This window comes from Leptopilina boulardi, unplaced genomic scaffold, assembly GCF_019393585.1.
Source record: "Leptopilina boulardi isolate dan_hultmark-lab unplaced genomic scaffold, ZJU_Lbou_2.1 LbouV2_224, whole genome shotgun sequence".
Lineage (NCBI taxonomy): Eukaryota > Metazoa > Arthropoda > Insecta > Hymenoptera > Figitidae > Leptopilina > Leptopilina boulardi.
Genome location: NW_026137779.1, coordinates 1417967 through 1444406, shown reverse-complemented (window position 1 = coordinate 1444406; position 26440 = coordinate 1417967). Strand labels below are relative to the sequence as shown.

Below are 26440 nucleotides of genomic sequence, written 5' to 3'. Positions count from 1 at the left end.
AATAATTTGTCATTTAAGAAGAAAAAATTTTCTACGGAAACGGAAGATGAAAAGAAAGTGCGTCAAGAAAAGAATTTGGCATGTAAAAACGATAATTGGAATAAAAAAACTGCAGGAGTTGCAATAATGTCTTTTAAAGATTTCAATGAAAGTAAAGTTCCACAGAATTATTTAGGTTTAATAAATGTAGAATGTAAGTTTTGTAATGCGTTACATTTTTTGTGTGAAAGGCCGTCACATAGATCATATAGATACATCACCGAGGAATGTCCCCGTGAAGAGGACATTATGATTTCGCCTGAATGTCACAAAAATATTGCCGCTTGATATCAGCTTGACATTCGAGCAATATTCCTTGCTACTTGGGTGGTAGATCCAATATAAAGAATTTTTTTTTACATTTCTAATATTAAATTTTTTTGAAAAAAAAATGAATAAAAAATATGGTTAATGCACACTAGCAACGTAGTCGGCCGCTTGCGGACGACAAAGTTGCTAGTTGTAGAATAATTTCGGTTTGTCAAGTACAACAGTTACTTGAATACTTGAAAAATATTTAAGCTAATAAAAAAAAATTCACTCACTGATTGTGAGTGAATATAAAGTGAATTTAGTGTGAACATAGTGAATATATAAGACATAAAGTGAATTTAGTGAATATAAAGTGAACTTCGTGAGCATACGCAGTAAGTAATGTTGTTAAAAATAAATATTGTTGTATTGATTGAATAAAAGGCAAAATTAGAAATTTGTTTGGTTATATTGGAAAAAAGACAAAATTGGTTTGGTTATATTGGAAAAAGGTAAAATTGGTTTGGTTATATTGGAATAAAGGCAAAATTGGAAATTAGATTGGTTATATTCGAATAAAGGAAAAATTGGAAATTGGTTTGGTTATATTCGAATAAAGAAAAAATTGGAAATTGGTTTGGTTATATTGGAATAAAGGAAAAATTAGAAATTGGTTTGGTTATACTGGAAAAAAGGCAAAATTGGAAATTGGTTTAGTTATATTGGATTAAAGGCAAAATTGGAAATTGATTTTGTTATATTGGAATAAAGGCAAAATTGGAAATTGGTTTCGTTATATTGGAAAAAAGGCAAAATTGGAAATTGGTTTGGTTATACTGGAAAAAAGATAAAATTGGAAATTGGTTTGGTTATATTGGATTAAAGGCAAAATTGGAAATTGATTTGGTCATTTTTTAATAAAGGCAAAATTGGAAATTGGTTGGTTTATATTGGATTAAAGGAAAAATTGGAAATTGATTTGGTCATATCGGAATAAAGACAAAATTGGAAATTGATCTTCTAAATTTCAATTTCGTTATATCTGTAAATTTTATAAATAAAAAAAGTAATGACAAACAAAGGAGAAATTGTTAATTTGAGTGATAATGATTTAAGTATTGTAATTACTGAAGGACAAATGTTAAATAATGATCATATGTATGAATTTCAAAAGTTATTGGGAAGAGAATCAAATTTATTTTATAATATGCAAAATACTTTATTTTTACAAGCACTTGATATGATATATCCAATCGAGATAAATAAGCAGCACATTCAAATACTTTTTAGTGGTTCTCATAAATGTGGTCATTGGATTTGTACTTACTATGATGGAAAAAGCCTTTACATTTTTGATAGTCTTAACAAAAAATGTTTAAATGAAGATCAGAAAAAATTTTTAATTAGATTATATCCTTTTAAACCACCAGTAATTTTCACAATTGTTGATCAACAACCAGAAAATAGTCTTGCTTGTGGAATATATGCAATAGCATTCGCAACATCGCTATATTTTAATATTATGCCCCATTCTGTCAATTACTATTATTGTAATATGAGAAATCATTTAATGTTAATGTTCAAAAACAATCATTTAAGGAATTTTCCATCTGTTCAAGTTCTTAATAGTAGATCTTGCAGAGTTGAATATGACTGGAATTGTCTTTTAACAGAAAAAGATAAATAACTACAGTGTGGAGAATCTTGCCCGATAAATATGAAAAAGATAAATGAAGCAAATATTGCATCAACAACACTAAAAAAAGTAGAGCTGAAATTCAAAAAAATTATCGTGAGAGGCAAAAATTAAAACGTAAAATTGATAATTTTAATTGTTTATATGAAGGAGACTGTTCGACAAAAGAAAAACTTCATGCCATATCCAAAAAAGAAGAAAATATTGCATCAACAACAGTTAAAAAAAGTAGAGCTGAGATTCAAAAAAGTTATCGTGAGAGGCAAAACTTAAAACGTAAAAAAGATACATCAAATTATTTAGATGAAGGAGACTCTTCAACAAAAACTAAACTCCATGCCGAATATGAAAAAAAAACAACTTCAGTATGATACAAATTCTTCTCATGTAAACTTAAAGAAAATTAATAAAGAAAGAGAAATAAAAAATTGTCAAATAACACAATTAAAATCTAAATTAAATATTCGGCCAAATGAGTTACAGAAAGTAAATGATTTAAATTCTAATTTGATTCTTTCTACTCCATCAATATCAAATGCAGATTTAAATGATAATATGCCATTTAAATCAAACAATGTTGAAAATTATCTAGGTTCGATGAATTTTTACTGCACACATTGTCAAGCTAAACATTTTAAAGACGAAAAAGTTGCCACTAAAAAAGGTAGTTTTAATAATTGCTGTGGTCATGGTAGTGTTGTGATAGGTTCAGTAGAATATCCCAATGAATTAAGGCTTTTGCTAGAAGGTATTCATAAGAAATCTGGCCATTTTAAAAAAAATATAAGATTGTATAATAATTCATTTTCTTTTGCATCTTTGAATGCTAATGTAATTAACTTTAATGGCAGGAGAAGGGGACCATTCTGTTACAAAATTCAAGGTCAAATTTACTATCAAATTAATAGCGCTTTATATCCGGATAAAGGTGAAGATCCATGTTTTGGTCAATTATTTATTTATGATCCTGAAGAAGCAATTTGTTACAGAAAAAAAAGTCTGAAGAAAAAAAGATGAAGAAGTCTTAAAAACTATAGAAAATATTATGCGAAATTCTAATGTATACACCAAATCTTTTATGATGATGTCAGAAGTAATTAAAATGGAAGCTAAATTAGCAAGAAAAAGAAATGAAGATATTCCTGAATTACAATTATTATTTACGTTGAAGAAAGGTTTAGATAAAAAAAGATACAATTTTCAAAGTTTTAATGAAGTTGCTGCAATTTTTAATACAAACTCAGAAGGAGAAATACCAGAATCCTATGTAACGGTTTATAATAAATCTACAAAGGAATTAAAAATAGTAAGTAATTTGGATCCCAATGTTGAACCTTGGATTTATCCTATATTTTACCCACTTGGAAATAAAGGTTATAATATTAATATGATTCGTAGTGATAGTGATTATAGAAGAAGAAACCTTACTATTTCTAGGTCTGCCTATGTGAAATACAAAATCGCAATAAGAGATAAGGAATTTAATCAATTCTTATATGGCGGGCGGTTGTTTCAACAATGGGTAGTTGATAATTATGTAAAAATAGAAAAAGATAGATTAAGATTTTGTGCAAATAATCAAGCTCAATTGAGAAGTGAAACATATAAAGGACTGATTGATTATTTACATAATCGTGAGTTAGAAAATGATGTACACGTTGGAAAAATGCTTATATTGCCTTCTACTTTTATAGGATCTCCTCGCAATATGATGCAACAATATCAAGATTCCATGGCTATTGTTGCTCGTCATGGTAAACCGGATTTATTTATTACAATGACATGTAATCCTAATTGGAAAGAGATAAAGGAAAATCTATTACCCCACCAAACTGCTGCTGATAGACCTGATATAGTAACTAGGGTTTTTGCATTAAAAGTGAAACATCTGCTAAAAGTTATTGTTGATAATAAATTATTTGGAGAGGTAAAGTCTTATGTCTATGTTATTGAATTTCAAAAGCGAGGATTGCCACACATTCATTTGTTAGTTATATTGAAAGAAAATTCTAAAATATTGACAGTTGAAAGTATTGATCGTTATATTTCTGCAGAAATTCCTGATGAAAATATTAATCCTACCTTACATAAAATAATAATGCAAAATAACATTCACGGACCTTGTGGAGATTGGTGTTTGATTGATGGAAAATGTTCAAAAAATTTTCCAAAACCATACCAAAATGAAACTACAATTGAAGAAAATTGCTATGTTCACTGTCGTCGAAGAAATAATAATAGAACGTATGAACGACCAAATGGATTTGTTGTTGATAATTCTAATGTTGTTCCGTATTGTCCTAAGCTATCAGAAATATTTAATTGTCATATAAATGTGGAAATAGTTTCGAGTATCAAATCTGTTAAATATTTATATAAATATATTTTCAAGGGGCATGATGCTGCATCCATTGTTATCACAAATGTGAATGGTGAGGTAACTGTGAATCACAATGAAATAAATCATTATGAAGAAAATAGATATGTTGGTCCTGTTGAGGCAGTTTGGAGAATTCTAAGTAAATCTTTAGGAAAAAAGAGTCATAGTATTAATCGTTTACCCATACATTTACCAAATGAACAGAATGTTATTATTCGAGAAGGAAAAGATAGTAACGTTGTTTCTTTTGATTTGAAGAAAAATACAAAATTACTGGATTACTTTAAACTTAACCAACGTGATAGTAATGCTCATCAGTATTAATATTCAGAAATTCCAGAACATTATACGTGGATAACAAAATCTGTTGAATGGAAACAAAGAATTCGTAAGGAAAAAGTATTGGGAAGAATGTATTCAGTTAATCTCTCTCAAATGGAATTATTTCACCTGAGATTATTGTTGCTTACAGTAAAAGGAGCAACTTCTTTTGAAAGTTTAAGAACAGTTAATGGAATCGTGCTTGAATCTTTTACATCTGCTTGTTTGGCATTAGGACTTGTGGAAGATGATACTGAGTGGATTAGAACAATAGAAGAAGCTACTTTATGGATGATGCCTCATTCACTTCGCCAATTATTTGTAAGAATTTTAATTCATTGTCATCCTGTTCACCCGGATAAACTTTGGGAACAATTTAAGAGGCATCTGTCAGAAGATTTTTCAAAAATTAACAATATTGAGGCTGAAAATATGGCTTATAGAAATATAAAATCACTGTTACTTAATGAAGGATACAATTTAACTGACTTTCAAGGATTATTAGACATAGAAGATGAAAATCGTTCTATACAAGTTGACGATATAAATATGTTAGAACATATTAAGATAGGAGAACAAAATTATGATACATTAAATGTAAAACAGAAAGTTGTAGTTGACTATATACTTCAAGTCATAAAAAATTCTTCTTTAAATGGTTCTAAATGCTTATATGTCAATGGTTGTGGAGGATCTGGAAAAACTTTTTTATACATTACACTATGGCATTTATTAAGAAGCAAAGGAGTGAATGTTTGTAACATGGCATTTACGGGTATAGCTGCCACTTTGCTTCCTAACGGGAAAACTGTTCATAAAGTTTTAGGATTACCTGTTCCACTGTATAGTGATTCAACTTCAAACATTAAAGTTCAGTCAAAAGAGGGACTCTTTTTAAAAAATATAGATGTTTTTATTTGGGATGAAGCACCAATGGCTCTAAAATATGCCTTAGAAATTATGGATTATCTATTAAGAGATAGAATGAAATCAAATGTTGCTTTTGGTGGTAAAATTGTAATTCTAGGAGGAGATTTTAGACAAACTTTGCCAATTAAAGAACGAGGCACTAGATCAGAAATCGTAAATTTATCCATAAAGAACAGTAAACTATGGAAACATTTCAAAAAATACACTTTAACAGAAAATATGAGAGCCTTACCACAGGAGACGGAATTTGTAGATTTTCTACTCAAAGTGGGCAATGGTGAATTAAATGATGTAGATGATAATGTTAAATTACCAGAACATATTATTCAACATGGAAATGTAGATATTGCTGAAGAAATGTATGGTCATTTAATACAACAGAATAAATTTAGAGAGTTGGCAGTGTGTGCAATTTTAGCACCTAGAAACGTTGACGTTGATGATATTAATAAGAGAGTGGTGCGTCTCTTAGACAGTAATGGGGAAACAATGTATAAAAGTATTGATTCTACTGAAAATTGTGATAATGGAAGTTTTGCGGAAGTCTTGTTACCAGAATATTTAAATACTCTCTCTCCGACTGCTTTACCACCACATGAATTACATTTGAGAATTAATTCAGTTGTAATGCTTATTAGAAACCTTAGTATTAATGAAGGTTTATGTAATGGAACAAGGTTAATTATGTTAGATTTATCACATAATGTTATTAAATGTCAAATATTGACTAGAGATAAGAGTGGAAATATTGTTTTTTTACATAGAGTAACTCTATATTGTGAAAATTTATATCCATTTACTTTTAAAAGAAGACAATTTCCTATAAAATTGGCTTTCGCAATGACTATCAATAAATCTCAAGGGCAAACATTCAACAGATTATCCATTGATTTAAGAAGAGATGTCTTCAATCACGGTCAGATGTATGTTGCATTATCAAGAGTTAAATCATTTGATTATGTAAAAATATATTTAGGAGATAATAGAAGTAATAAATATATAAAAAATTATGTATATAGTGAAATTTTTGAATAATTTTAATTCAGTTTAGTGTAATATATCTTTATGTATTTATGGTTTTTAATATACAACATTACATTAAAGGGTACGATCAGTATGGAATTTTTTAAATATTCGAAAATATCCTCTCCTAACTATGCCAAAAGATTTGACTTGATTGGGTTGAAAAGATTAGTCTCCAAATGTGAATCAGTTCAATAAATGTTTTTACGGATGTTTTTAATAGTAAACAATATTACTGTTTTATAACTTTGAAGGAGAAAATAAAAATGGCAAAAATATATAGCATAAATTTATTTCTTGGATTATCTTAATTAACATATTTCATTAAAGGAATGAAATTATTTCAAATGTAATATATTGGAATAAAGGTAGAATTGCAAATTGGTTTGGTTATATTGGATTAAAGGCAAATTTGGAAATTGATTTGGTCATTTTGGAATAAAAGCAAAATTGGAAATTGGTTTGGTTATATTGGAATTAAAGCAAAATTGGAAATTGGTTTAATTATATTGGAATAAAGGCAAACTTGGACATATATTGGTATTGGTGACTAGTAAAGTAATAAAACAATAACAGTACACCCTAGCGGATGGGCACAACGCGTTTTAAACGGAATAGCGTTGAAACACCGTTGGGAACACAACGGTCACTAAAAATGTTATTTAAACCATAAAATATGATAAAGTATTTATTAGGATTTGTAGAAAAAGTATTCATGAGTAATTTAAGACCTTATTTGTATCTATTTCATACGAAATAAGTGAAATAAAAGATAAAATATGAAGCACTGTTACATTAGGGTATTCTGTCAAATTTTTATATAATTCAATGAAAAATGTTATATAAAATGATTTTTTCATAATAGAAAAACAGTGAAAAAGTATTAATTTATTATTTTAAAGCATTTGAAAGGGTAATAAATAGTAAAAATTAATGTTTTTATTGTGTACTTTTTGTGTGTATTAGACAACGTTTATCAAGAGCAAGTTACTGGTTACACCGGTGAACGCTAGATGGCAGAATAGTAAACAATTAATAAGAATTTGACAAGAATATTATTTAACCCACTGAAAGTCGATGATGCATCTAGACACAAATAAAAAAAATGCTAAAGACTTATTGAATATTAATAATAAATGTTACTATGGGGTTTTCGGGGTCGCTAATTACAAATTTGATATCAGATTTCCAAAAATCAAAATGTCGAATCAAAAAAATTGAACATTAATCGAATTCTCTGAAAGCTCGTTCCTCGGAGTGTTTTTTCAGTCACTAATTACGAATCTGATATTAGATTTTCAAAATTCAAAATGGCGGATTAAAAAATTAAACATTAATCGAATTGTGTGAAAACTTGTTACTCGGGTTGTTTTTTCGGTCACTGATTACGAATCTGATATTAGATTCTCAAAATTCAAAATGGCGGATCAAGAAAGTTAAATACTAAACCAATTCTTTGAAAGCTCGTTAGTCGGGGTGTTATTTCGCCGTCACTGATTACATATATGATATTAGATTTTCAAAATTCAAAATGGCGGATTAAAAAATTAAACATTAATCGAATTCTCTGGAATCTCGTTACTCGGGCTTTTTTTGGATCCGTGTTTACGAATCTGATATTAGATTCTCAAAATTCAAAATGGCGGATCAAGAAAATTGTATTAATTTTTTATATTTAGCAAATTAAATAAAAGCTTAAAGGTGGTTTTGAGTATTTAGGCTTTTTTGCTTATTTTCATTTCGTTATGATGACTAAACATTTAAAATACATGTTATTAATAAACAGTGAACGAAAGGCTATTGAATAAACAACAAAACTTAAATTTAAACTACACTATCGTCGGAAATTGTCGGTACGGCTAACGTAGAAGGAGTAGAAATTTGGTGCTGACTTTAAAGCAAGATATTTTAAGTTAGGAAAAAGATAGAGACTTATAACTTAGATGGTTGGAAAGCTGATAAAATTCTGCTTCTCAATGTATATCAAGAAATTTTTTTACTTTTTTTGGGATTTATACACAGAAAAGCTTTTAAGAAAAAATTAGGCAAATTTTCTAATTTCCCACTAATGTTTTTTGACTCCCGGCATAATGTGGAATAATGGATGGAAAAATTTGACAATTTTACAACATAATCTTTAGGCTCTTAGCTTTAATTTGCATTTTTTAAACTTAAAAAATGTTTTGTGGTTTTTGAAATATGTTAAAAAAGGTCCGAGCATGTTTTCCTACAACTCAGCCGTAAATCATCACTTTTCGCTGCCTTGCTGCTGAGTTGTAAAAAAACATTCTCGAAAATTTTTTAACATATTTTAGAAACTACAAAACATTTTTTAAGTTTCAAAAAAGCAAATTAATGCTCAAAACTTAAAGATTCTGTTAAAATTTAAAAAAGTAAAAAATGTTTTGTAGTTCCTGAAATATGTTAAATGTTAAATGTTCGAGAATGTTTTTCTACAACCCAGCAGCGAGGCGGCGAAAAGTGACGATTGACGGCTGAGTTGTAGGAAAACATGCTCGGACCTTTTTTAACATATTTCAAAAACCAAAAAACATTTTTTAAGTTTAAAAAATGCAAATTAAAAATTATTTTGATCCGACATTTTGAATTTTCAAAATCTGTTATTATATTCGTAATCAGTGACCGACAATACACCCAGAGTAACGAGCTTTCAAAGAATTCGATTAGTGTTTAATTTTTGTGATTCGACATTTTGAATTTTGAAAATCAAATATCAGATTTATAATCAGTGACCGAAAAAACTACCCGAGTAACGAGCTTTCAGAGAATTCGATTAATATACAATTTTTTTGATCCGCCATTTTGAATGTTGAGAATCTAATATCAGATTCGTAATCAGCGACCCCAAAAACCCCTAAGTAACTATCTTTGAGAGAATTCGATTAATGTTTAATTGTTTTTATCCGCCATATTGGATCCACCATTTTGAATTTTGAAAATCTAATATCAGATTCGTAATCAACGACCCCAAAAACCCACGAGTAATGAGCTTTGAGAGAATTCAATTATTGTTTAATTGTTTTGATCCGTCATTTTGATTTTTGAAAATCTGTTATTATATTCGTTATCAGCGACCCAAAAAACCCCCGAGTAACGTACTTCCAGAGAATTTGTTTTAAGTTTAATTTTTTGTTTCGTCATATTGGATTCGCAATTATGAATTTTCAAAATCTGTTATTATATTCGTAATCAGCGAACCCCAAAACCCCGAGTAAGAAGCTGATGGAGAATTTGATTATGTTTTAATTTTTTTTCTATTCGTTATATTTTATTTCGTATTTTTAATTTTGGAAATCTGATATCAAATTTTTAATTAGCGACCCCGAAAACCCCTTAGTAACATTTTTTATGAATATTCAATAAGTCTTTGACATTTTGCTTCCTCGTGGAGGAAGCTATGTAGTCCTTTCATTTATAAAACTTTTCAAAGTGGCGGAAACAAATTTTTTTCTTTATAGAAACATGTTATATGAGATTCTGATCAATTGTCCGGATGTATGTATGTGTGTGTGTGTGTGGATCCCTTTTTTGTTTAGAAGATAACTTTAACAGGTTTTAATGGATTTAGACAAAATTTGGTAGGCTCATTTATCATATTAATATCTCAAATCTGACCAAAGGATTTTAAAAAATACCCCAAAAAAAAATCTTATCGTCTTTTTTCCAAAAATTTTTTTTTAATCGAAAAAATTTTTAAATAGAAAAATTTAAGGTTATATATAAAAAAATCGTATTCCTTACGTCAAGACGAATCGATCGATATATGTAAAGTATACATTTGAGATAAATTTAAAGAATTAATGAAAGTTAAAAAATCAAAAATTCACATTTTGGCAATAAAATTTTGCTTTCTCCACGAGGAAGCAAATTTTTTTGCTGATCGTAAAGAGGAAGCAAAATGTTCATGTAATGAACATCTGAAATTGTTTTTATTTGTGTCTAGATGCATCATCGACTTTCAGTGGGTTAAATATTTTAAATATTATTTAACTTGTTTTTATTTGTGTCTAGATGCATCATCGACTTTCAGTGGGTTAAATATTTTTCTTGTCAAATTCTAATTAATTGTTTACTGTGTTGCCATCTAGCGTTCACCGGTGTAACCCGTAACTTGCTGTCGATAAACGTTGTCTAATACACACAAAAAGTACACATTAAAAACATTAATTTTCACTATTTATTACCCTTTTAAATGCTTTAAAATAATACATTAATAATTTTTCATTGTTTTTCTATTATTAAAAAATAATATATAAAACATTTTTCATTGAATTATATAAAAATTTGACTGAATACACGGAAAGAAAAGGTATCGTTGTCCCAAACATAAAAATATTGTTGGTCATAATATTGTTGAGGCATCCATATATATAGCTGAAGCAGCTTTCAGTATGGATACATTGACAAAAAAGAATGGTTGTGGCAATCATATAATATTTGTACCTATGATATGGATATATCAACCATAGCTTTAGTTGAGGTAACAATATTTGTTTGGATTTTAACAATTTTGTTATCCTATCCATTTTTGAATTGCTAAGGCCCCTATAGACGCCTGCGCATCTTGTCTGCGCGGTGATGCAATATATTACGTCTATATTACTCACATTAATTCCAAGTGTCGCGAAACGTGTATATGTCCGCAGTCCTAAACATTTTCTATAATCATTTAAGAATTATATTGATCCCGGTTAATGCCCAGCAAACACGTTCTATAATTGTTCTATTAAAATTAAAGAACATTGTTCTAGAACAATTGTGCCATCAATAACATGTAGCAGTTATAGAACAAAATGGTAACAGTGTTCTAGAACAATGTTCCTAATATGTTACATAACTGTTCTATTTTTTTGTTCCAGAACTCTTCTTAGATATAAGTTCCATAAGTGTTATAGAACATTTAAGTCACAAATGTTCTAGAAATTTTGTACTTTTTTTGTTCTAGAATTTTGATATAACAATATTATGTCACCTTTCTAGAATAATATTCTCTTTTTGTTATAGAATATATCCGGAAATTTGTTCTTAAATTATTCTATAACAAATGTTCTATAAGAGTTCTAAAACATAGATGTCACAAATGTTCTAGAAATTTTGTTCCGCTTCTGCTCTAGAACTATGCTGAAAGACTATTACATAACATTTCTAGAACAGAATGCTTGTCTTATTCTACACGGAGAGAAAAATCTCGCTTGTATAACGTGATAAGGCATACGTTTAACGCATGAATCTTTTCCATGCTATTATAGTAGAGAAATTCTAGTAATATTAGTAAGAATTCATACGTTATTAGTAGGATTGGTGTTCATGCTTAAAAGGTTTGAGAAACATGCTTTCGTAGTATGTATTTAATACTTTAAATGCATAAGCGCCACGCGCAAATCGTATGAAACTGAAACCTACTACTATTGCAGGAGTCTCATGCTTTTTCAGTATTAGAGTCCTGCAACTGGCGATTAAGACACGCACACTTTAACTTGACTCAAACTTGGTGATCGCCAGTTGCAGGACTCTAATACCGAAAAAGCATGAGACTCCTGCAATAGTAGTAGGTTTTGGTTTCATACAATTTATGCGTGGCGCTCATTCATTTAAAGTATTAAATGCATACTACGAAGACGTGTTTCTCAAACATACTAAGAACGCATGAATTCTTGCTTTCTTTGTAAGAAAAATTCATGCTTTAATGGTAGGAATCATTTTCATGCTATGAAAGCTAGATTTTTCTTTTCGTGTAGAAATTATTAATTATAATTAATTTATTAATTAATAATTAATAAATTATTATCTGTTATAGAATTATAACATTATGTCAAATCTACAAATGTTCTGTAACACTTCAGTCACAAATGTCATTAAATGTTTGATCCTTTTTGTTGTAAGATTCCTATTTTATTTTTTTCCATTAATAATGCCATGCAAAGTAATTTTGTCAATTTTTATGCCAACATCAATTGTTTTAATATTTGAATATTATATAACATTGAATTTCAATAATATTGGATATTGAAACTTGACCGAAACATAAATTATTTGATTTTCAACAAAGAATTAATATACAGTTTGCTTAAATGTATATAGTAATTAAAATTAGTCGAATTGCAAAATTTAGTCATTTTTGGTAGGTTAAAATTAATTTGGGAACTTTTAAATGTTTTGAATTTCGTACATTTTTATAATTTATATATATTAGAAATTTAATATTTGCTTTGTTTTATATTTAATTAATTTTTAAATTTTTTGCGTAGAAAATTACTATAAGACTTGCAATTTGTTGAGACTTACCAATTTTTTTTTACATCACACTATTCTTATATATAATAATATAAATCACTATTATGAGTAATATAAATTATATTAGTTAATTAAAAAAATTTTACTGTTTCAACATTGTTACTTAATTACTTTTTTGGAGAAAATTGAAATTTATTTGTACTGTCCTCTTGACTAAAGCAAAGATTTATTTCCTTTCAAATTAAAAATTAAAAGGTAATAAATTCTAAAATACAATAATTAAAAGATTTAACAGTTTTTACATTTATTTTAATTAACATATTTAAGAATTAACAAATAAAAATTATTTATATTGTTAAAAATTATTAATATTTTAGAAACGATATGCTAATATACTCATTGTAATAAATAATAAACAACTAAAAAATTGTTTGATGGTCTTACAAAATAATAAACCTATCTATTTCATGTGTTTGTTACAAGGAACATTTCTTAAGAAACCTTTATAGTCTCCCTTGGTCGAGCGCGTCTAGGCGCAGTTCCCAGTACGGTTGAGCTCTGCAGTGTAAGTACATTAGTGATGGTCGAAAGCTCGAATCTCGGGAGACAACCGATTAAAAAATTTCGAGAATGTGTTAGGATTACTAATTTTTTTTATTTTATTAACATTATCAACATCAAATTAAGACAAAATATGACACTCTCTTAATTTATTATATTAATTTTAACTGTATTTTTTTGTAACAAAGTTCTATATTTGTTACATATGTGTTATATAAGATGTTGTTACTGGATTTAAAAAATTTGTAATTAATTTATATAATTGTTACATATCTGTTATAAATCACTAGTAACAGTGTTATGTATTTGTTACATATCTGTTACAGAGATCAGAGCTGACATTTATCATAACCTGCTTGTAACATGCTTGTAACATGCTACAAGCTTGTGACAGAACGTGTTACATCTTGTTATATAACAAATATATAACCATTACGTATTCGTGTTTGCTGGGTGTGTTTTTTAAGTTAAAAAATGGAAGCTGAGTGCATTGATTTCCTTAAAAAAAATAGGCTTCGAAAAAAAAATTCTTCAATGTTTGCGACACTTAGGCACGCACTATAATTATATAATACTATAATAAAAGGTGCGATACGATTGTTTATTTTGTTAACGAATTTGTATTTGGCGATTATTTCAAAAAAATAAATACGTTTTTATGGGACTCAATGTTTTAAATTAATCAAAAATAACCTTATTGATAATATTAAACAAATAAAATAAACATAAATTGTAACCATATAAAATGGTTGCTTCAACAATATTAATATGGTACACTAAATAATGGTCGAAGCATCAATTAAAAATGGTTGTCACATCCATATTAGCATTTGAATGTTTTCCAAATATATGGTTCCCACAGCCATATATTCTAGTTGTGCTAACAATTTAAAGCTAGCTATTTAATATGGCTGGAGCAACCGGAGGTATGGTTGGGACGTATTTTTCAATATAATATGGTTGAGACAACCAAAGATATGGCTGTGGCAACCATTGATTTTTTTCCGTGTACCCTAATATAACATTGCTCCATATTTTATCTTTTATTTCACTTTTTTCGTATTAAATAGATACAAATAAGGTCTTCAATTACTCATGAACACTTTTTCTACAAATCCCAATAAATACTTCATCATATTTTATTGTTTAAATAACATTTTTTGGCCTTTTTGACCCATGTAATCCCTTAATCATAATTAATTATAAAAGATGTAAACAAAAATAAATTAATATATAATTTTACCCCCACAGCAGCCAATCTTTACTAAAAATTTCGTAAAGATTTCCTTGAAATCTTGGGGATATTTAATTGCAAAGTTTAATAAAAATTGCATAAAGATTTAAATGTCCCACTAAAATAAATGTTTGGCGTAAAAGTTGACTAAAAATTTTAATGAAATTTTCAGGAAATATTCGTCGCGAAAATTAAGTAAAAATTTAAATGAAATTTTCAGGAAATGTTTGGCGTAAAAGTTGACTAAAAATTTAAATTAAATATTTATTAAAAATTTATACCGAAAGTTGAGTGAAAATGTAATTTAAATATTCAGTTAATTTTTGTGACGAATTTGTTTTCAAAAGTTCTTGCTCAACAAGCATGCAGTGCTTGATTCAATGTGAATCAAAGCAGAGCAACAATGTTTGTATATTATTTATTTTATTTTTAATCCCAGATAGTAAATTTTTTTTATTGATAATAATAATAATAATATCTATCTATTTATCTATCTATCTATCTATCTATATATCTATCTATCTATTATTATTATTAATATTAATAATAATATTAATACTTTTTAAATATTGTTTTTGTATTTTTTACAAATATTTTCGTCCAACCTTTTCTGAAAATTTATTTTAAATTTTTAGGAAATGTTCGTTACAAAAATTAACTGAATATTTAAATTACATTTTCACTCAACTTTCGGTATAAATTTTTAATAAATATTTAATTTAAATTTTTAGTCAACTTTTACGCCAAACATTTCCTCAAAATTTCATTTAAATTTTTACTTAATATTCGCGACGAACATTTCCTGAAAATTTCATTTAAATTTTTAGTCAACAATTATTTTAACATTTATTTATTTTAGTGGGACATTTAAATCTTTATGCAATTTTTATTAAACTTTACAATTAAATATCCCCAAGATTTCAAGGAAATCTTTACGAAATTTTTAGTTAAGATTGGCTGCTGTGGGGGTAAACTCTATTAGCATTTCTATAATCAAACATTTGGTGCAAATTTTTAGTTTGATGTGTTCTCCATGTTAACTCTACCGTGTAGTTCTTTTGTAAAATGATATACACAAATATTAAAAAACTAAAATTTAATAAAATTATTACATACCAGTAAGTTTGACCCACAAATTATTTGTGTTAAAATATTTAAATTTTTTTATTGATTTAAATTCGTCAACGTGATCTTTAGGAACTTGAGCGATTTCCAAGAGTCGCAATTTATTTTCATACAAAATAAGAGTTCCTCCCTAAAATATAAACATTAGTTTTTATAATAATATAATAATAATTCCAATTTTATAATAAGTTTCAATTTAAAAAAATCTGATCTATTTACAGTGAGTATTAAGTAAGGGCAAGATTGATGAAAATGTACCAATTCAACTTTTCTGGAAAACTGGGTTACCTTTCAGTATTCCAATAAGCCAGGGCATAGAGCACACATTAGTGGCCTGTCAGTAGAACCACACATATAATTTCTACGGCAGGATTCGTTAGCCTCTGATACCTCAAAAAGGGACGCATGAAAGTTCCCCAAATTAAACATGCCGGAATTTTTGTGGTGTCGAATGTACGTAAATTTTATAATGAGCCCAATTTTAATATCGAAAAAATTCTGTTGAAAAATGTTAATTTTATAGTATTTCTCCGGCAAATCGATTTTCGCTAGAATTTTTTTAAACTCTGGGAAAATGTTCCTTTTTATGTACTTTATAATTGGTAAAAAAAACCCAGTACCCCTTGCCATGCTAAAAACTGAGAAATCTGGGTTCAAAGTTGCACCAGTTAACATAGGATTCCTAATCTGAACATGCAAAACTCATACATTTTATTGAATTATTTTAAAAGTTATCGATAGATTTTTTTTAAAAACGAGTATATTGTAGAATGGAATTAATAGAATAAGATAAAAAAAGTTTTAGTAGAGGTATTCATGCTAATTTTTGAATTACAACGTTTTCAAGTAGAAAAGTTAGGTTATTTATTGATTTTTAAAGAGAGTTAAGTATATTACTCGCTTGAGAAAGAGAGAGAAATCACGACAGTGAAGTGAGCTGTTGATTAGTATAAACTATGTAGTCGCAAGGAACTGAGCACCACTGGAGCCGGAGATATACCTTAACTAAACTTTGATAAAGCAGATTTTCTAATACATCGAATTTTTAAATAATACATTTTCCATTTAACAGAATTTATATCTAGAAAAATTTTCATAAAAAAGAATTTTTATTTATGAGAATGCGAATGTATGATCGGGTATGTGAAAGTTCGATCACACAGAAATTCGACGTTTTGAAAATTCGGTTAAATGAGGTATCGATGAAATAGAAATTCTCTCACTTCAAAATTTAGCTAATTGTAAGTATAATTTCTGTTAAATGACAATTCTACTAAATAAAAATTAAATCAAATAGAAATTTTATTACATAAAAATTTTGTTAAGAAATTATTTTGTTATATAGTAATTCTGTTAATTAAAAATTTAGTTAAAAAAATACAAAAAAAAATCATAAGTATTTTTTAAAAATACAAAATATTTTTCAAAATATGGCACATTTAAATTTTTTGTAATTTTTTTTTTTGATTTATTATAACTTCCGTAATTTTTAACCAATCGGCATAAATTTTTTTTAAATACTCGTATTTAGAAGCTCTTTCATGAAAAAAATTTTGAAAAAAAATTGAAAAATTTTAATTTTTATTAAAAAAACAATTTTAATTGTTTAAATAATTCGAAAAGCATATCTTCGATTTTTTTCAAAAAATTCATGAACATTCTCTACTATGTCCTGAAAAATTTAAGGCCTTGAAAAAGATGGTATGTCTTATAGTTTTTGGAAGATCCTCTAATTCTGCGTCAAAAAAAGAATATTAAGTATTACTAAGAATCGAAAATTAATAATAAAATGATATTTAGAGAAAGACTAAAAAATACCATGCCAAGTAGGTAGGCAATCACTACCGAGTTGTGCCGTGGGGTGCTAAAACAACGATTTTCAATAATCATCTCGACGCCTCCCGTTCATATAGAACTTATTGAAACTGCAATGCAATATAAGTCTTATTCAATTTTTTGTGCAATATAAGTCTTATTCAAATTTTTGTGCCATATAAGTTTTATTCAAATTTTTGTGCCATATAAGTCTTATTGAAAGTTCAGTGCTATATAATTCTTATTCAAGTTTCCGTGCAATACAATAATTGTACTGAATAAGAATTATATAGCACTGAACTTTCAATAAGACTTATATGGCACGAAAATTTGAATAAGACTTATATGGCACAAAAATTTGAATAAGACTTATATTGCACAAAAAATTGAATAAGACTTATATTGCATTGCAGTTTCAATAAGCATTATATGAACGGGAGGCGTCGGTCTGTTGATAATTTTGATTGTTAAAAATGTTATTTACACTGTTTTTTTGGCGCAGAATTAGATGATCTTCCAAATAAAAAAGAATTGACAATTTATCTTCATTTCTTCAAATGTTAATAATTATTTAAATAATTTTTATTATTAATTATTAATTTAATACCCGTTTATCCAAAATAGTTCATATAGGGCTTGTTGGATGCAGATTTCGATAAGCAATGGAATGATATTTTTAAAATTGTTCTAATTTTATTTGTTTGTAAAATATTTCATTTTTTATTAACTTTTGTTAGTTAATTAATTAACCTTTAGAGGGCCGGCATTTTTTAATTGAAAATCACCATGTTATAAACTGAAAATTTGACTACTTATGAAGTCAATATAAGGTAGAAAAAACCTGACACCGGAACTGGCCACTATAGTGGCCACCCCGGCCCTCTAGAGGTTAATATCTAGAAAACAAAAAATAATGCTATCTCAAAAATTTAACAATCGATTTATTATGACTTAAACAAAATTTATGATTTTTATCGCGCTTTAAAATGAGGGAGAACATGTTTAAAAGTTATAAACAAATTTTATTTTTTAAACAAATTGTTTAAAAATTAATATTTTTTTAAAAAAATAATTTTATTTCTAAAAGTTGAAGGTCTTTTGAGTAAAAAACATTCTTAACATTTCTCTCTATTTTTAGTAGGGAAAAAGTTATAAGTAAAGCAAAAAAATATTGTTCTAATTTGTTATTGTAAATATCTCGAAAAATATTAAAAATTTCAAATTCAAAATTTGTACACTTATTTAGCACCACTACACGGAGAAACTTTGTGTATCACTTTTTGTTAAACTCATATGTATTTTTAGTAAATTGACTACTAAAGTGGGGAAAAAACGGGAAAAAGACGTAATTTCTTATTTAATAGAAGTCTCTTTAACAATATATGACTTCTTTTTTTCAATATTTAGAAGTCAAGTTAAGAAAAATTCGACGTGGACAGTGTCGTAACTAAAAAGGGTTAGATGAAGCCCCGACTTAATCGCAACAATTATTAATTAACATACATAAGTGTTTATTTCATGTTTTGAAATTTGTGGCCTTAGGTCTTTATTAAGAGAATTACGTTATTTTCAATATGTCAAAAATTTTGTTAAATTATTTATTTTCAAAATTTTTTGTCTATGCATTTCACCATGAACATGGATCTTCAGGACTAGAATTACAAAAACAATTTTTTTATGTCATTATAATCAAACACAAAGTCTCATCTATAATTTTAGTACGTACCGCATATAATTTTGAATAAGTTATATTTAGAATAAGAACGAAGTTTTTAGAATAAAAATCTGTAAAAACAATTATGTTATTATTTTTTAGGTTAAAATAGTAATTGCAATTTTAATATCTAAAGATCAGACTTACCATAGTAATATTTTTAATATGTTTTAAAATATTTTTTGTTTACAATTTAATATAAGTCATTATTTAAGTTATGGGTTTGTTATGGTTTAAAATTTAAATTTAAAAACATGGGGGCACATGGTTGTGCTACCCATGACAGTTAAACTAACCTAAAATATGAGAGGGAAAAAATATTTTTGAAAGCTGGAATATGAGATACAAAAACGTAATACTTGTAGTCTACTAACAGGAGTAAAGAAGTTACTTATTAGTCATTTGAATTTATATTTAAATTGATTATATCATGATATAAATATCGGAAATAAAATAATATGTCATACAATTTATTATTTATAATTTTTTCTTCAATATCTATCATTACAAGGTCAGCAACTGCAGAAGAAATTGGTGAGCCCATTGGGGTTCCAAATTTTTGTTTATATATTTTATAGTCAAATTGAAGGTAAGCATTGTTCATACATAACCTAATAGCTGAATCAAATTGTGAAAAGGTTAATTTAGTGAAATCCCTTATTAAACTCCATCTTTTCTCGATTATTTTAAAAACGGTCTCAGGATTTATATTAGAGAACATAGAAACAGCATCTAATGATACAATTGTGTGTGTGTTTGGTATTTTAAAATGTTTTAATTGATTTACTAATGTTGTGCTATTTTTTAAAATATGTTTTGATTTTGAGGTTATGTTACATAAAATTGAGGCTAAAAATGTTGAAAGGTTGTATAATGGAGAGCCAATAAATGAAGTCACTGGTCTGAGTGGGAAATCTTTTTTATGGATTTTAATCAAACCATAAATACGTGGTGGTAATCCATGAAGGCATTTTAAATTATTACGTGTATTATCATCTATTTTAGAATCAAACCATAAATTATCTATAAGTTTATTTAATTCGAGTTGAATATTCTTAGTCGGATTATTAATAATTTTATAAACGTCATTATCATTTAACATTTCATTTAGTTTTTGGTTGTAAACATTTTTTTCAATTATTACAGTTTTATTTCCTTTATCAGATTTACTGAATATTAAATCTTGATTATTTTTTATAAATCTTTTTGTTTTTTCGATTTTTATTTCAAGAATTTTTAAATTTGGGTTCCAAAATAACGAAGATGATAGGTGTTTTTTTATGGTATATGTTAGATTTGAACGAAGTGAGTTAAGCTCATGTTTAGAAATTTTTAAATTTTTACTCTCTATTCCTACTATAAAATCTTTTACAGGGAAGTTTGATTTGTTTATTTTCATTGCAAAATTTCCTCCCAAAGATAAGATCTCAAATACATCATTAGGTATAGTTTTAGTTGAAAGGTTAGAAACGAATTTTTTATTATATAACGACGGTAGAGTAATTTGTTCTCTTTCTAAGTATTTTAAATTGTTTTTAGATTTTATTATAAGTTTTTTTCCATAATTTTTAGTTTGAAGGTAGTTGTTAATTTTTAAATGTTTTAGAAAAAATGGAGAGGTAATATTAATAATTTTTACTTCTAAATAAGATATATGATCATTTAAAAATTTAATTTCTAAATTCTTATTTGAAATTAAAATTGTTAAAATTTTTATTCTAAAATAAGTTAAAATTCTACTAAATTTATTATTGATTTTATCATTTTGAAAGACAAAGAAAGTTTTAGTTCTGTTTATAACTTCTTGTGGAAAAATATTTTTATCTTTACATTTATACAAGAAACGTCGTTGATTTTTGTATTTTTCAAGAAGTAGGATACTTTTTATCCATTGTTTTACAAAAGGTGTTAATAATTAATAATAAGGAAAACACAGCTCTTTGTAAACATACCACTGAACTTAACCATAAAGCGAATTTTAACTCTAAAGACATTTTTATATTAGACACAGAAAAAAACTATAGAAAAAGAAATATCACTGAAATGTTTCACATTGTAAAAAATAGTAATTCCATGAACTTTAGATCAGACACTGAAAACCTTTCTATTTTATATCATGATATAATCAATTTAAATATAAATTCAAATGACTAATAAGTAACTTCTTTACTCCTGTTAGTAGACTACAAGTATTACGTTTTTGTATCTCATATTCCAGCTTTCAAAAATATTTTTTCCCTCTCATATTTTAGGTTAGTTTAACTGTCATGGGTAGCACAACCATGTGCCCCCATGTTTTTAAATTTAAATTTTAAACCATAACAAACCCATAACTTAAATAATGACTTATATTAAATTGTAAACAAAAAATATTTTAAAACATATTAAAAATATTACTATGGTAAGTCTGATCTTTAGATATTAAAATTGCAATTACTATTTTAACCTAAAAAATAATAACATAATTGTTTTTACAGATTTTTATTCTAAAAACTTCGTTCTTATTCTAAATATAACTTATTCAAAATTATATGCGGTACGTACTAAAATTATAGATGAGACTTTGTGTTTGATTATAATGACATAAAAAAATTGTTTTTGTAATTCTAGTCCTGAAGATCCATGTTCATGGTGAAATGCATAGACAAAAAATTTTGAAAATAAATAATTTAACAAAATTTTTGACATATTGAAAATAACGTAATTCTCTTAATAAAGACCTAAGGCCACAAATTTCAAAACATGAAATAAACACTTATGTATATAATTGGTCTACAAAAATAATTGAATTGAATTATTAATTAACTTTTAATTGAATCATAAATAACACAGGTTTACAGTGAAATTGTCACTCGAACAAAACATTTTTTGTACGATTAATATGTGTTTTTTGAGTAAGAAAATCATATTTAAAATTTTTTTCCCTCGTGCAATTTTTTTGTAAGAGCAAATTATGCATTTTCGAGGTGTGACGTCACTTAAAGTCACCGGTAGAGAAAGCAGTTAATCCAACTGTAAAAAATAAATCAATATTTGAAAGATAATTAAATTACCTCTCAAACCATTGGTCAACCAATAAAATCCATACAAAATTGTAAGAGTTACAGTCGATCAAAGTTCAAATTTCAAGCAAATTTTAATGATTTTTAGATATTCTTCTAAATTTTGCTAATTTTTTCAAAGTCAAACAATCAAAAAAAGGCAAGTTTAAAATTTTTTTTAATAGTATATTTAATTACGAAACTTTAAAGCCTTTATAGACCTCGATCGGATAAAAAATGACAATTCTACACTAGATTTATTGAACAAAGTACTTTTTCACTTTTAGTATATTTTCAAGTGATTTCGATCAAAATGAGTACTCGGGGGTTTTCAGGGTCGCTGATTACAAATTCGAGGTCAGTTTTTGAAAATTCAAAATGGCGGATCCCGTATATTATAATTTTATTTACATTATCGCGTAGTAACAATATATAGTCTGGTTTGATTTTATTTCCAATAGTATTATATTTCATATAATTGGACTAGATATTGTCACTACGTGATAATGTAAATAAAATTATAATATACGGGATCCGCCATTATGAATTTTGAAAAACTGATCTCGAATTCGTAATCAGCGACCCCGAAAAACTCCGAGTACTCATTTTGGAGTACTTAGCTCTAATTATTAAAATTTTGTCTGCCATATTGGATCCGCCATTTTGAATTTTCAAAAACTGACCTCGGATTCGTAATCAGCGACCCGAAAACACACGAGTGCTCATTTTGGTGAGCTTCGCTTAACATAGTTTTATACAAAACTGATATAGATCGAAATCACTTGAAAAAATACTAAAAGTGAAAAGTACTTTGTTCAATAAATCTAGTGTAGAATTGTCATTTTTTATCCGATCGAGGTCTATAAAGGCTTAAAAGTTTCGTAATTAAGTATACTATTAATAAAAAATTTAAAACTTGCCTTTTTTTGATTGTTTGACTTTGAAAGAATTAGCGAAATTTAGACGAATGTCTAAAAATCATTAAAATTTGCTTGAAATTTGAACTTTGATCGACTGTAACTCTTACAATTTTGTATGGATTTTATTGGTTGACCAATGGTTTGAGAGGTAATTTAATTATCTTTCAAATGGTGATTTATCTTTTACATTTGGATTAACTGCTTTCTCTACCGGTGACATTAAGTGACGTCACACCTCGAAAATGCATAATTTGCTGTTACAAAAAAATTGCACGAGGGAAAAAAATGTGTAATATGATTTTCATACTCAAAGAACACATATTAATCGAACAAAAAATGTTTTGTTCGGGTGACAAAAAAAAATTTGAAATTTGTAAACCTGTGTAATATTAGTGAGGCTTTACTTTAGGTTATTTTTCTTTTTCTGTGTTTAAAATTTCACAATCCAGTTAGATTATACATCGAAAATACTGTTTTTATGAAGTTAGGGGCGCTTAAAACATACAGTACTCTCCTGAGCACATGTGAGCTTGTCTATGAAACCCCCCCAAAAAAATATATCATGTCATGTACATCTCTTATCCAAGCTTATAATTCTTTTAATTATTGAGAATCGGTTTCAAATGAACACTATTTTTGTTTTTTCTTTTTTTGTAAAGTTGAAGTGTATTTGTGTTACTTCGTGTCACTGAAAGTGAGGTTAGGTGCGATACAATACTTATACGACAAAGTTATTAATCAAGACAAGACAGCGGAAACACCAAGGCGAAGGAACAAGTTCTCATCAGATCACGGAAGTTAAGCAACGTTGGACGCGGTTAGTACTTGGATGGGTGTCTGCTTGAATTGACATTCAACGATATGTTTTTTCGTGAAATTTAATTTTCGATCAAATGCCAAATTCTAGTAGTCAGACTAAGAAAAAACTCAAAGTTTCTCCGCGTATCACTACAATTTACCGAATTTTGAAAAAAATTCCTAGATATGACCCTGTATACTCATATGAAATGCCTCATATAATTATATAGTTTACAATGACTTCACGCGCTACAAAAACTAAATTTTTTTTTCTCGGAAACTATAAGTCATACCATCTTTTTCAAGGCCTTAAATTTTTCAGGACATAGTAGAGAATGTTCATGAAGTTTTTGAAAAAAATCGAAGATATGCTTTTCGAATTATTTAAACAATTAAAATTGTTTTTTTAATGAAAATTGAAATTTTTCAATTTTTTTTCAAAATTTTTTTCATGAAAGAGCTTCTAAATACGAATATTTAAAAAAAATTCATCCCGATTGGTTAAAAATTACGGAAGTTATAATAAATCAAAAAATTTAAATGTGCAATATTTTGAAAAATATTTTGAATTTTTTAAAAATACTTAGGATTTCTTTTTTTGTCCCTTAAAGGAACTTAAATTATCAATATTATAAAAATTTATCAAAATAGCCTAAATCAGTGCGATCACTTGACGTGGAGTCGCTCTAAATACAAATTCTTCGATTTTAAAATGGGCTCATTATAAAATCCACTTTTTTAAAATTCTGCCAAATATAAATTCTATAATTTTTAATTCAACACAACAAAAATTTCGGCAATTCTAATTTCAAAAATTTTTATGCGTTTTTTTAAAATTAACTTTAATAAAAAAAATTTTTCTAAATACTATCTTATAGGAAATTTAGTGGCGCATCTTTTTTCTCTTATTAAATTTTTTTGCATTTAAATTTTCATTTCAACTTGTTCAATAATGTTTTCTAGAAAGTTTAATTTCAATTCAATTTTTACAATTACATTTGTAAAAAAAAATTTTGAAAAAAATTTGAAATTTTAACATGTTAAATATTCAATAAGACTCTTCACTTATGCATACTAAAAATTATTCTGCAGCATTATTTAAAATGTTCTCAAATATCGTACAATTAGCAACCTCTTTAACGGGACTTTCTTATTTACAATTCTCATTTAGACACGTTTTAAAACTTTTATTGTAAGAAAAGTAGAAAGTGCAAAAATCTTTTTTGGATATTGTTGCACAGTACGTAGAGAAAATTTTTAAAAAATGTTTGAGTTTATTTAGTTCAATTTCGTAGCTAAAGGTAACGTCTTCCAAAAGGTACCTTTTTTTGGTGCATTTTGATTCTGGACAACCAGTAATATATAAGGGTCAGACCATTATATTTCGACCAAAGTCGTTGCGGCCTAATTTTAAAAAAAATTGATACTTGCAGTACTGATTCTTTATGATATGCAGAGAACGAAATAAAAAGAATTATTACAAAAATTTCTTTATTTTTCTCAAAATATGAGTTTAAAGTGGAAAATGGTCCGGAAAACTGTCACTTTTTTAGCAATTATAAAATATAGTAAAATATATATATTATAAAAAAGGTTAAAAGAATTATTGTTTCTTGTTTAGAATGAATTGATTTATTATTTTCTAATGATTAAATTAGTGAAAAAATTAAAATAATGGATAAAATATGTCTTTAAAGTTAGTCTGTCAAATAACCTAATTTTTCGATTTTTATCAGATAATTACAATTAAGTGGAATTATTAAATTAAATTTGAACTTACCTTATATGAAGTAAATGGATAGGACATTCAAATTTTCTTGGCACTTTCTATATTTTCATACTAAATATAAAAGAAATATTGAGTTGAAAGTTCGCAATTTCTGCATTTTTGCGAACTTTGCAACTGAATATCTCCGTTAAAGAAAAATAAAAAAAATTGGCACTTGCACAGCAGCTAAATCGGATCGAAATCTACGCGCACCATAAATTCCGTTTTGGTCCCGAAACTATTTTAGGAGATATAGGCGATTAAAAATTGCACATTATTTTCAGGTTAAAACTGTACTTGCTTCTAACTTGAAGTTGGTCTACTCTCAGCGATCGCGTTCAATGTTTAGATTTTGAAATTGATATAACTTACTTAAATGTTTATTTTCGTTAATTATTTTCATAATTTTTATAATTCTTTTACAATATGTTGTAATAATAATAATAATAATAATAGAAATAATATTCAATAACATTGAATGCACATTTTTATTTATGTAGAACTAATAAATTTTATTTATTAATTTATTTTAATACTAACAGTTAGAAGATATTCAGTTGCAAAGTTC

General features: G+C 27.0%; 1 protein-coding gene across 5 annotated transcripts in view; it reads right to left on the bottom strand.

Annotated features, from left to right (window-relative positions):
- Window positions 1–26440, bottom strand: part of LOC127279892 (UTP--glucose-1-phosphate uridylyltransferase) — a 237922-nt gene that overhangs the window by 66283 nt on the left and 145199 nt on the right. For all 5 annotated transcript variants that reach the window (XM_051302548.1, XM_051302543.1, XM_051302545.1 and 2 more), the window contains one exon: window positions 15808–15946. In XM_051302548.1, the coding sequence (XP_051158505.1) occupies window positions 15808–15946 (139 nt within the window). The remainder of the gene's footprint in view (window positions 1–15807; window positions 15947–26440) is intronic.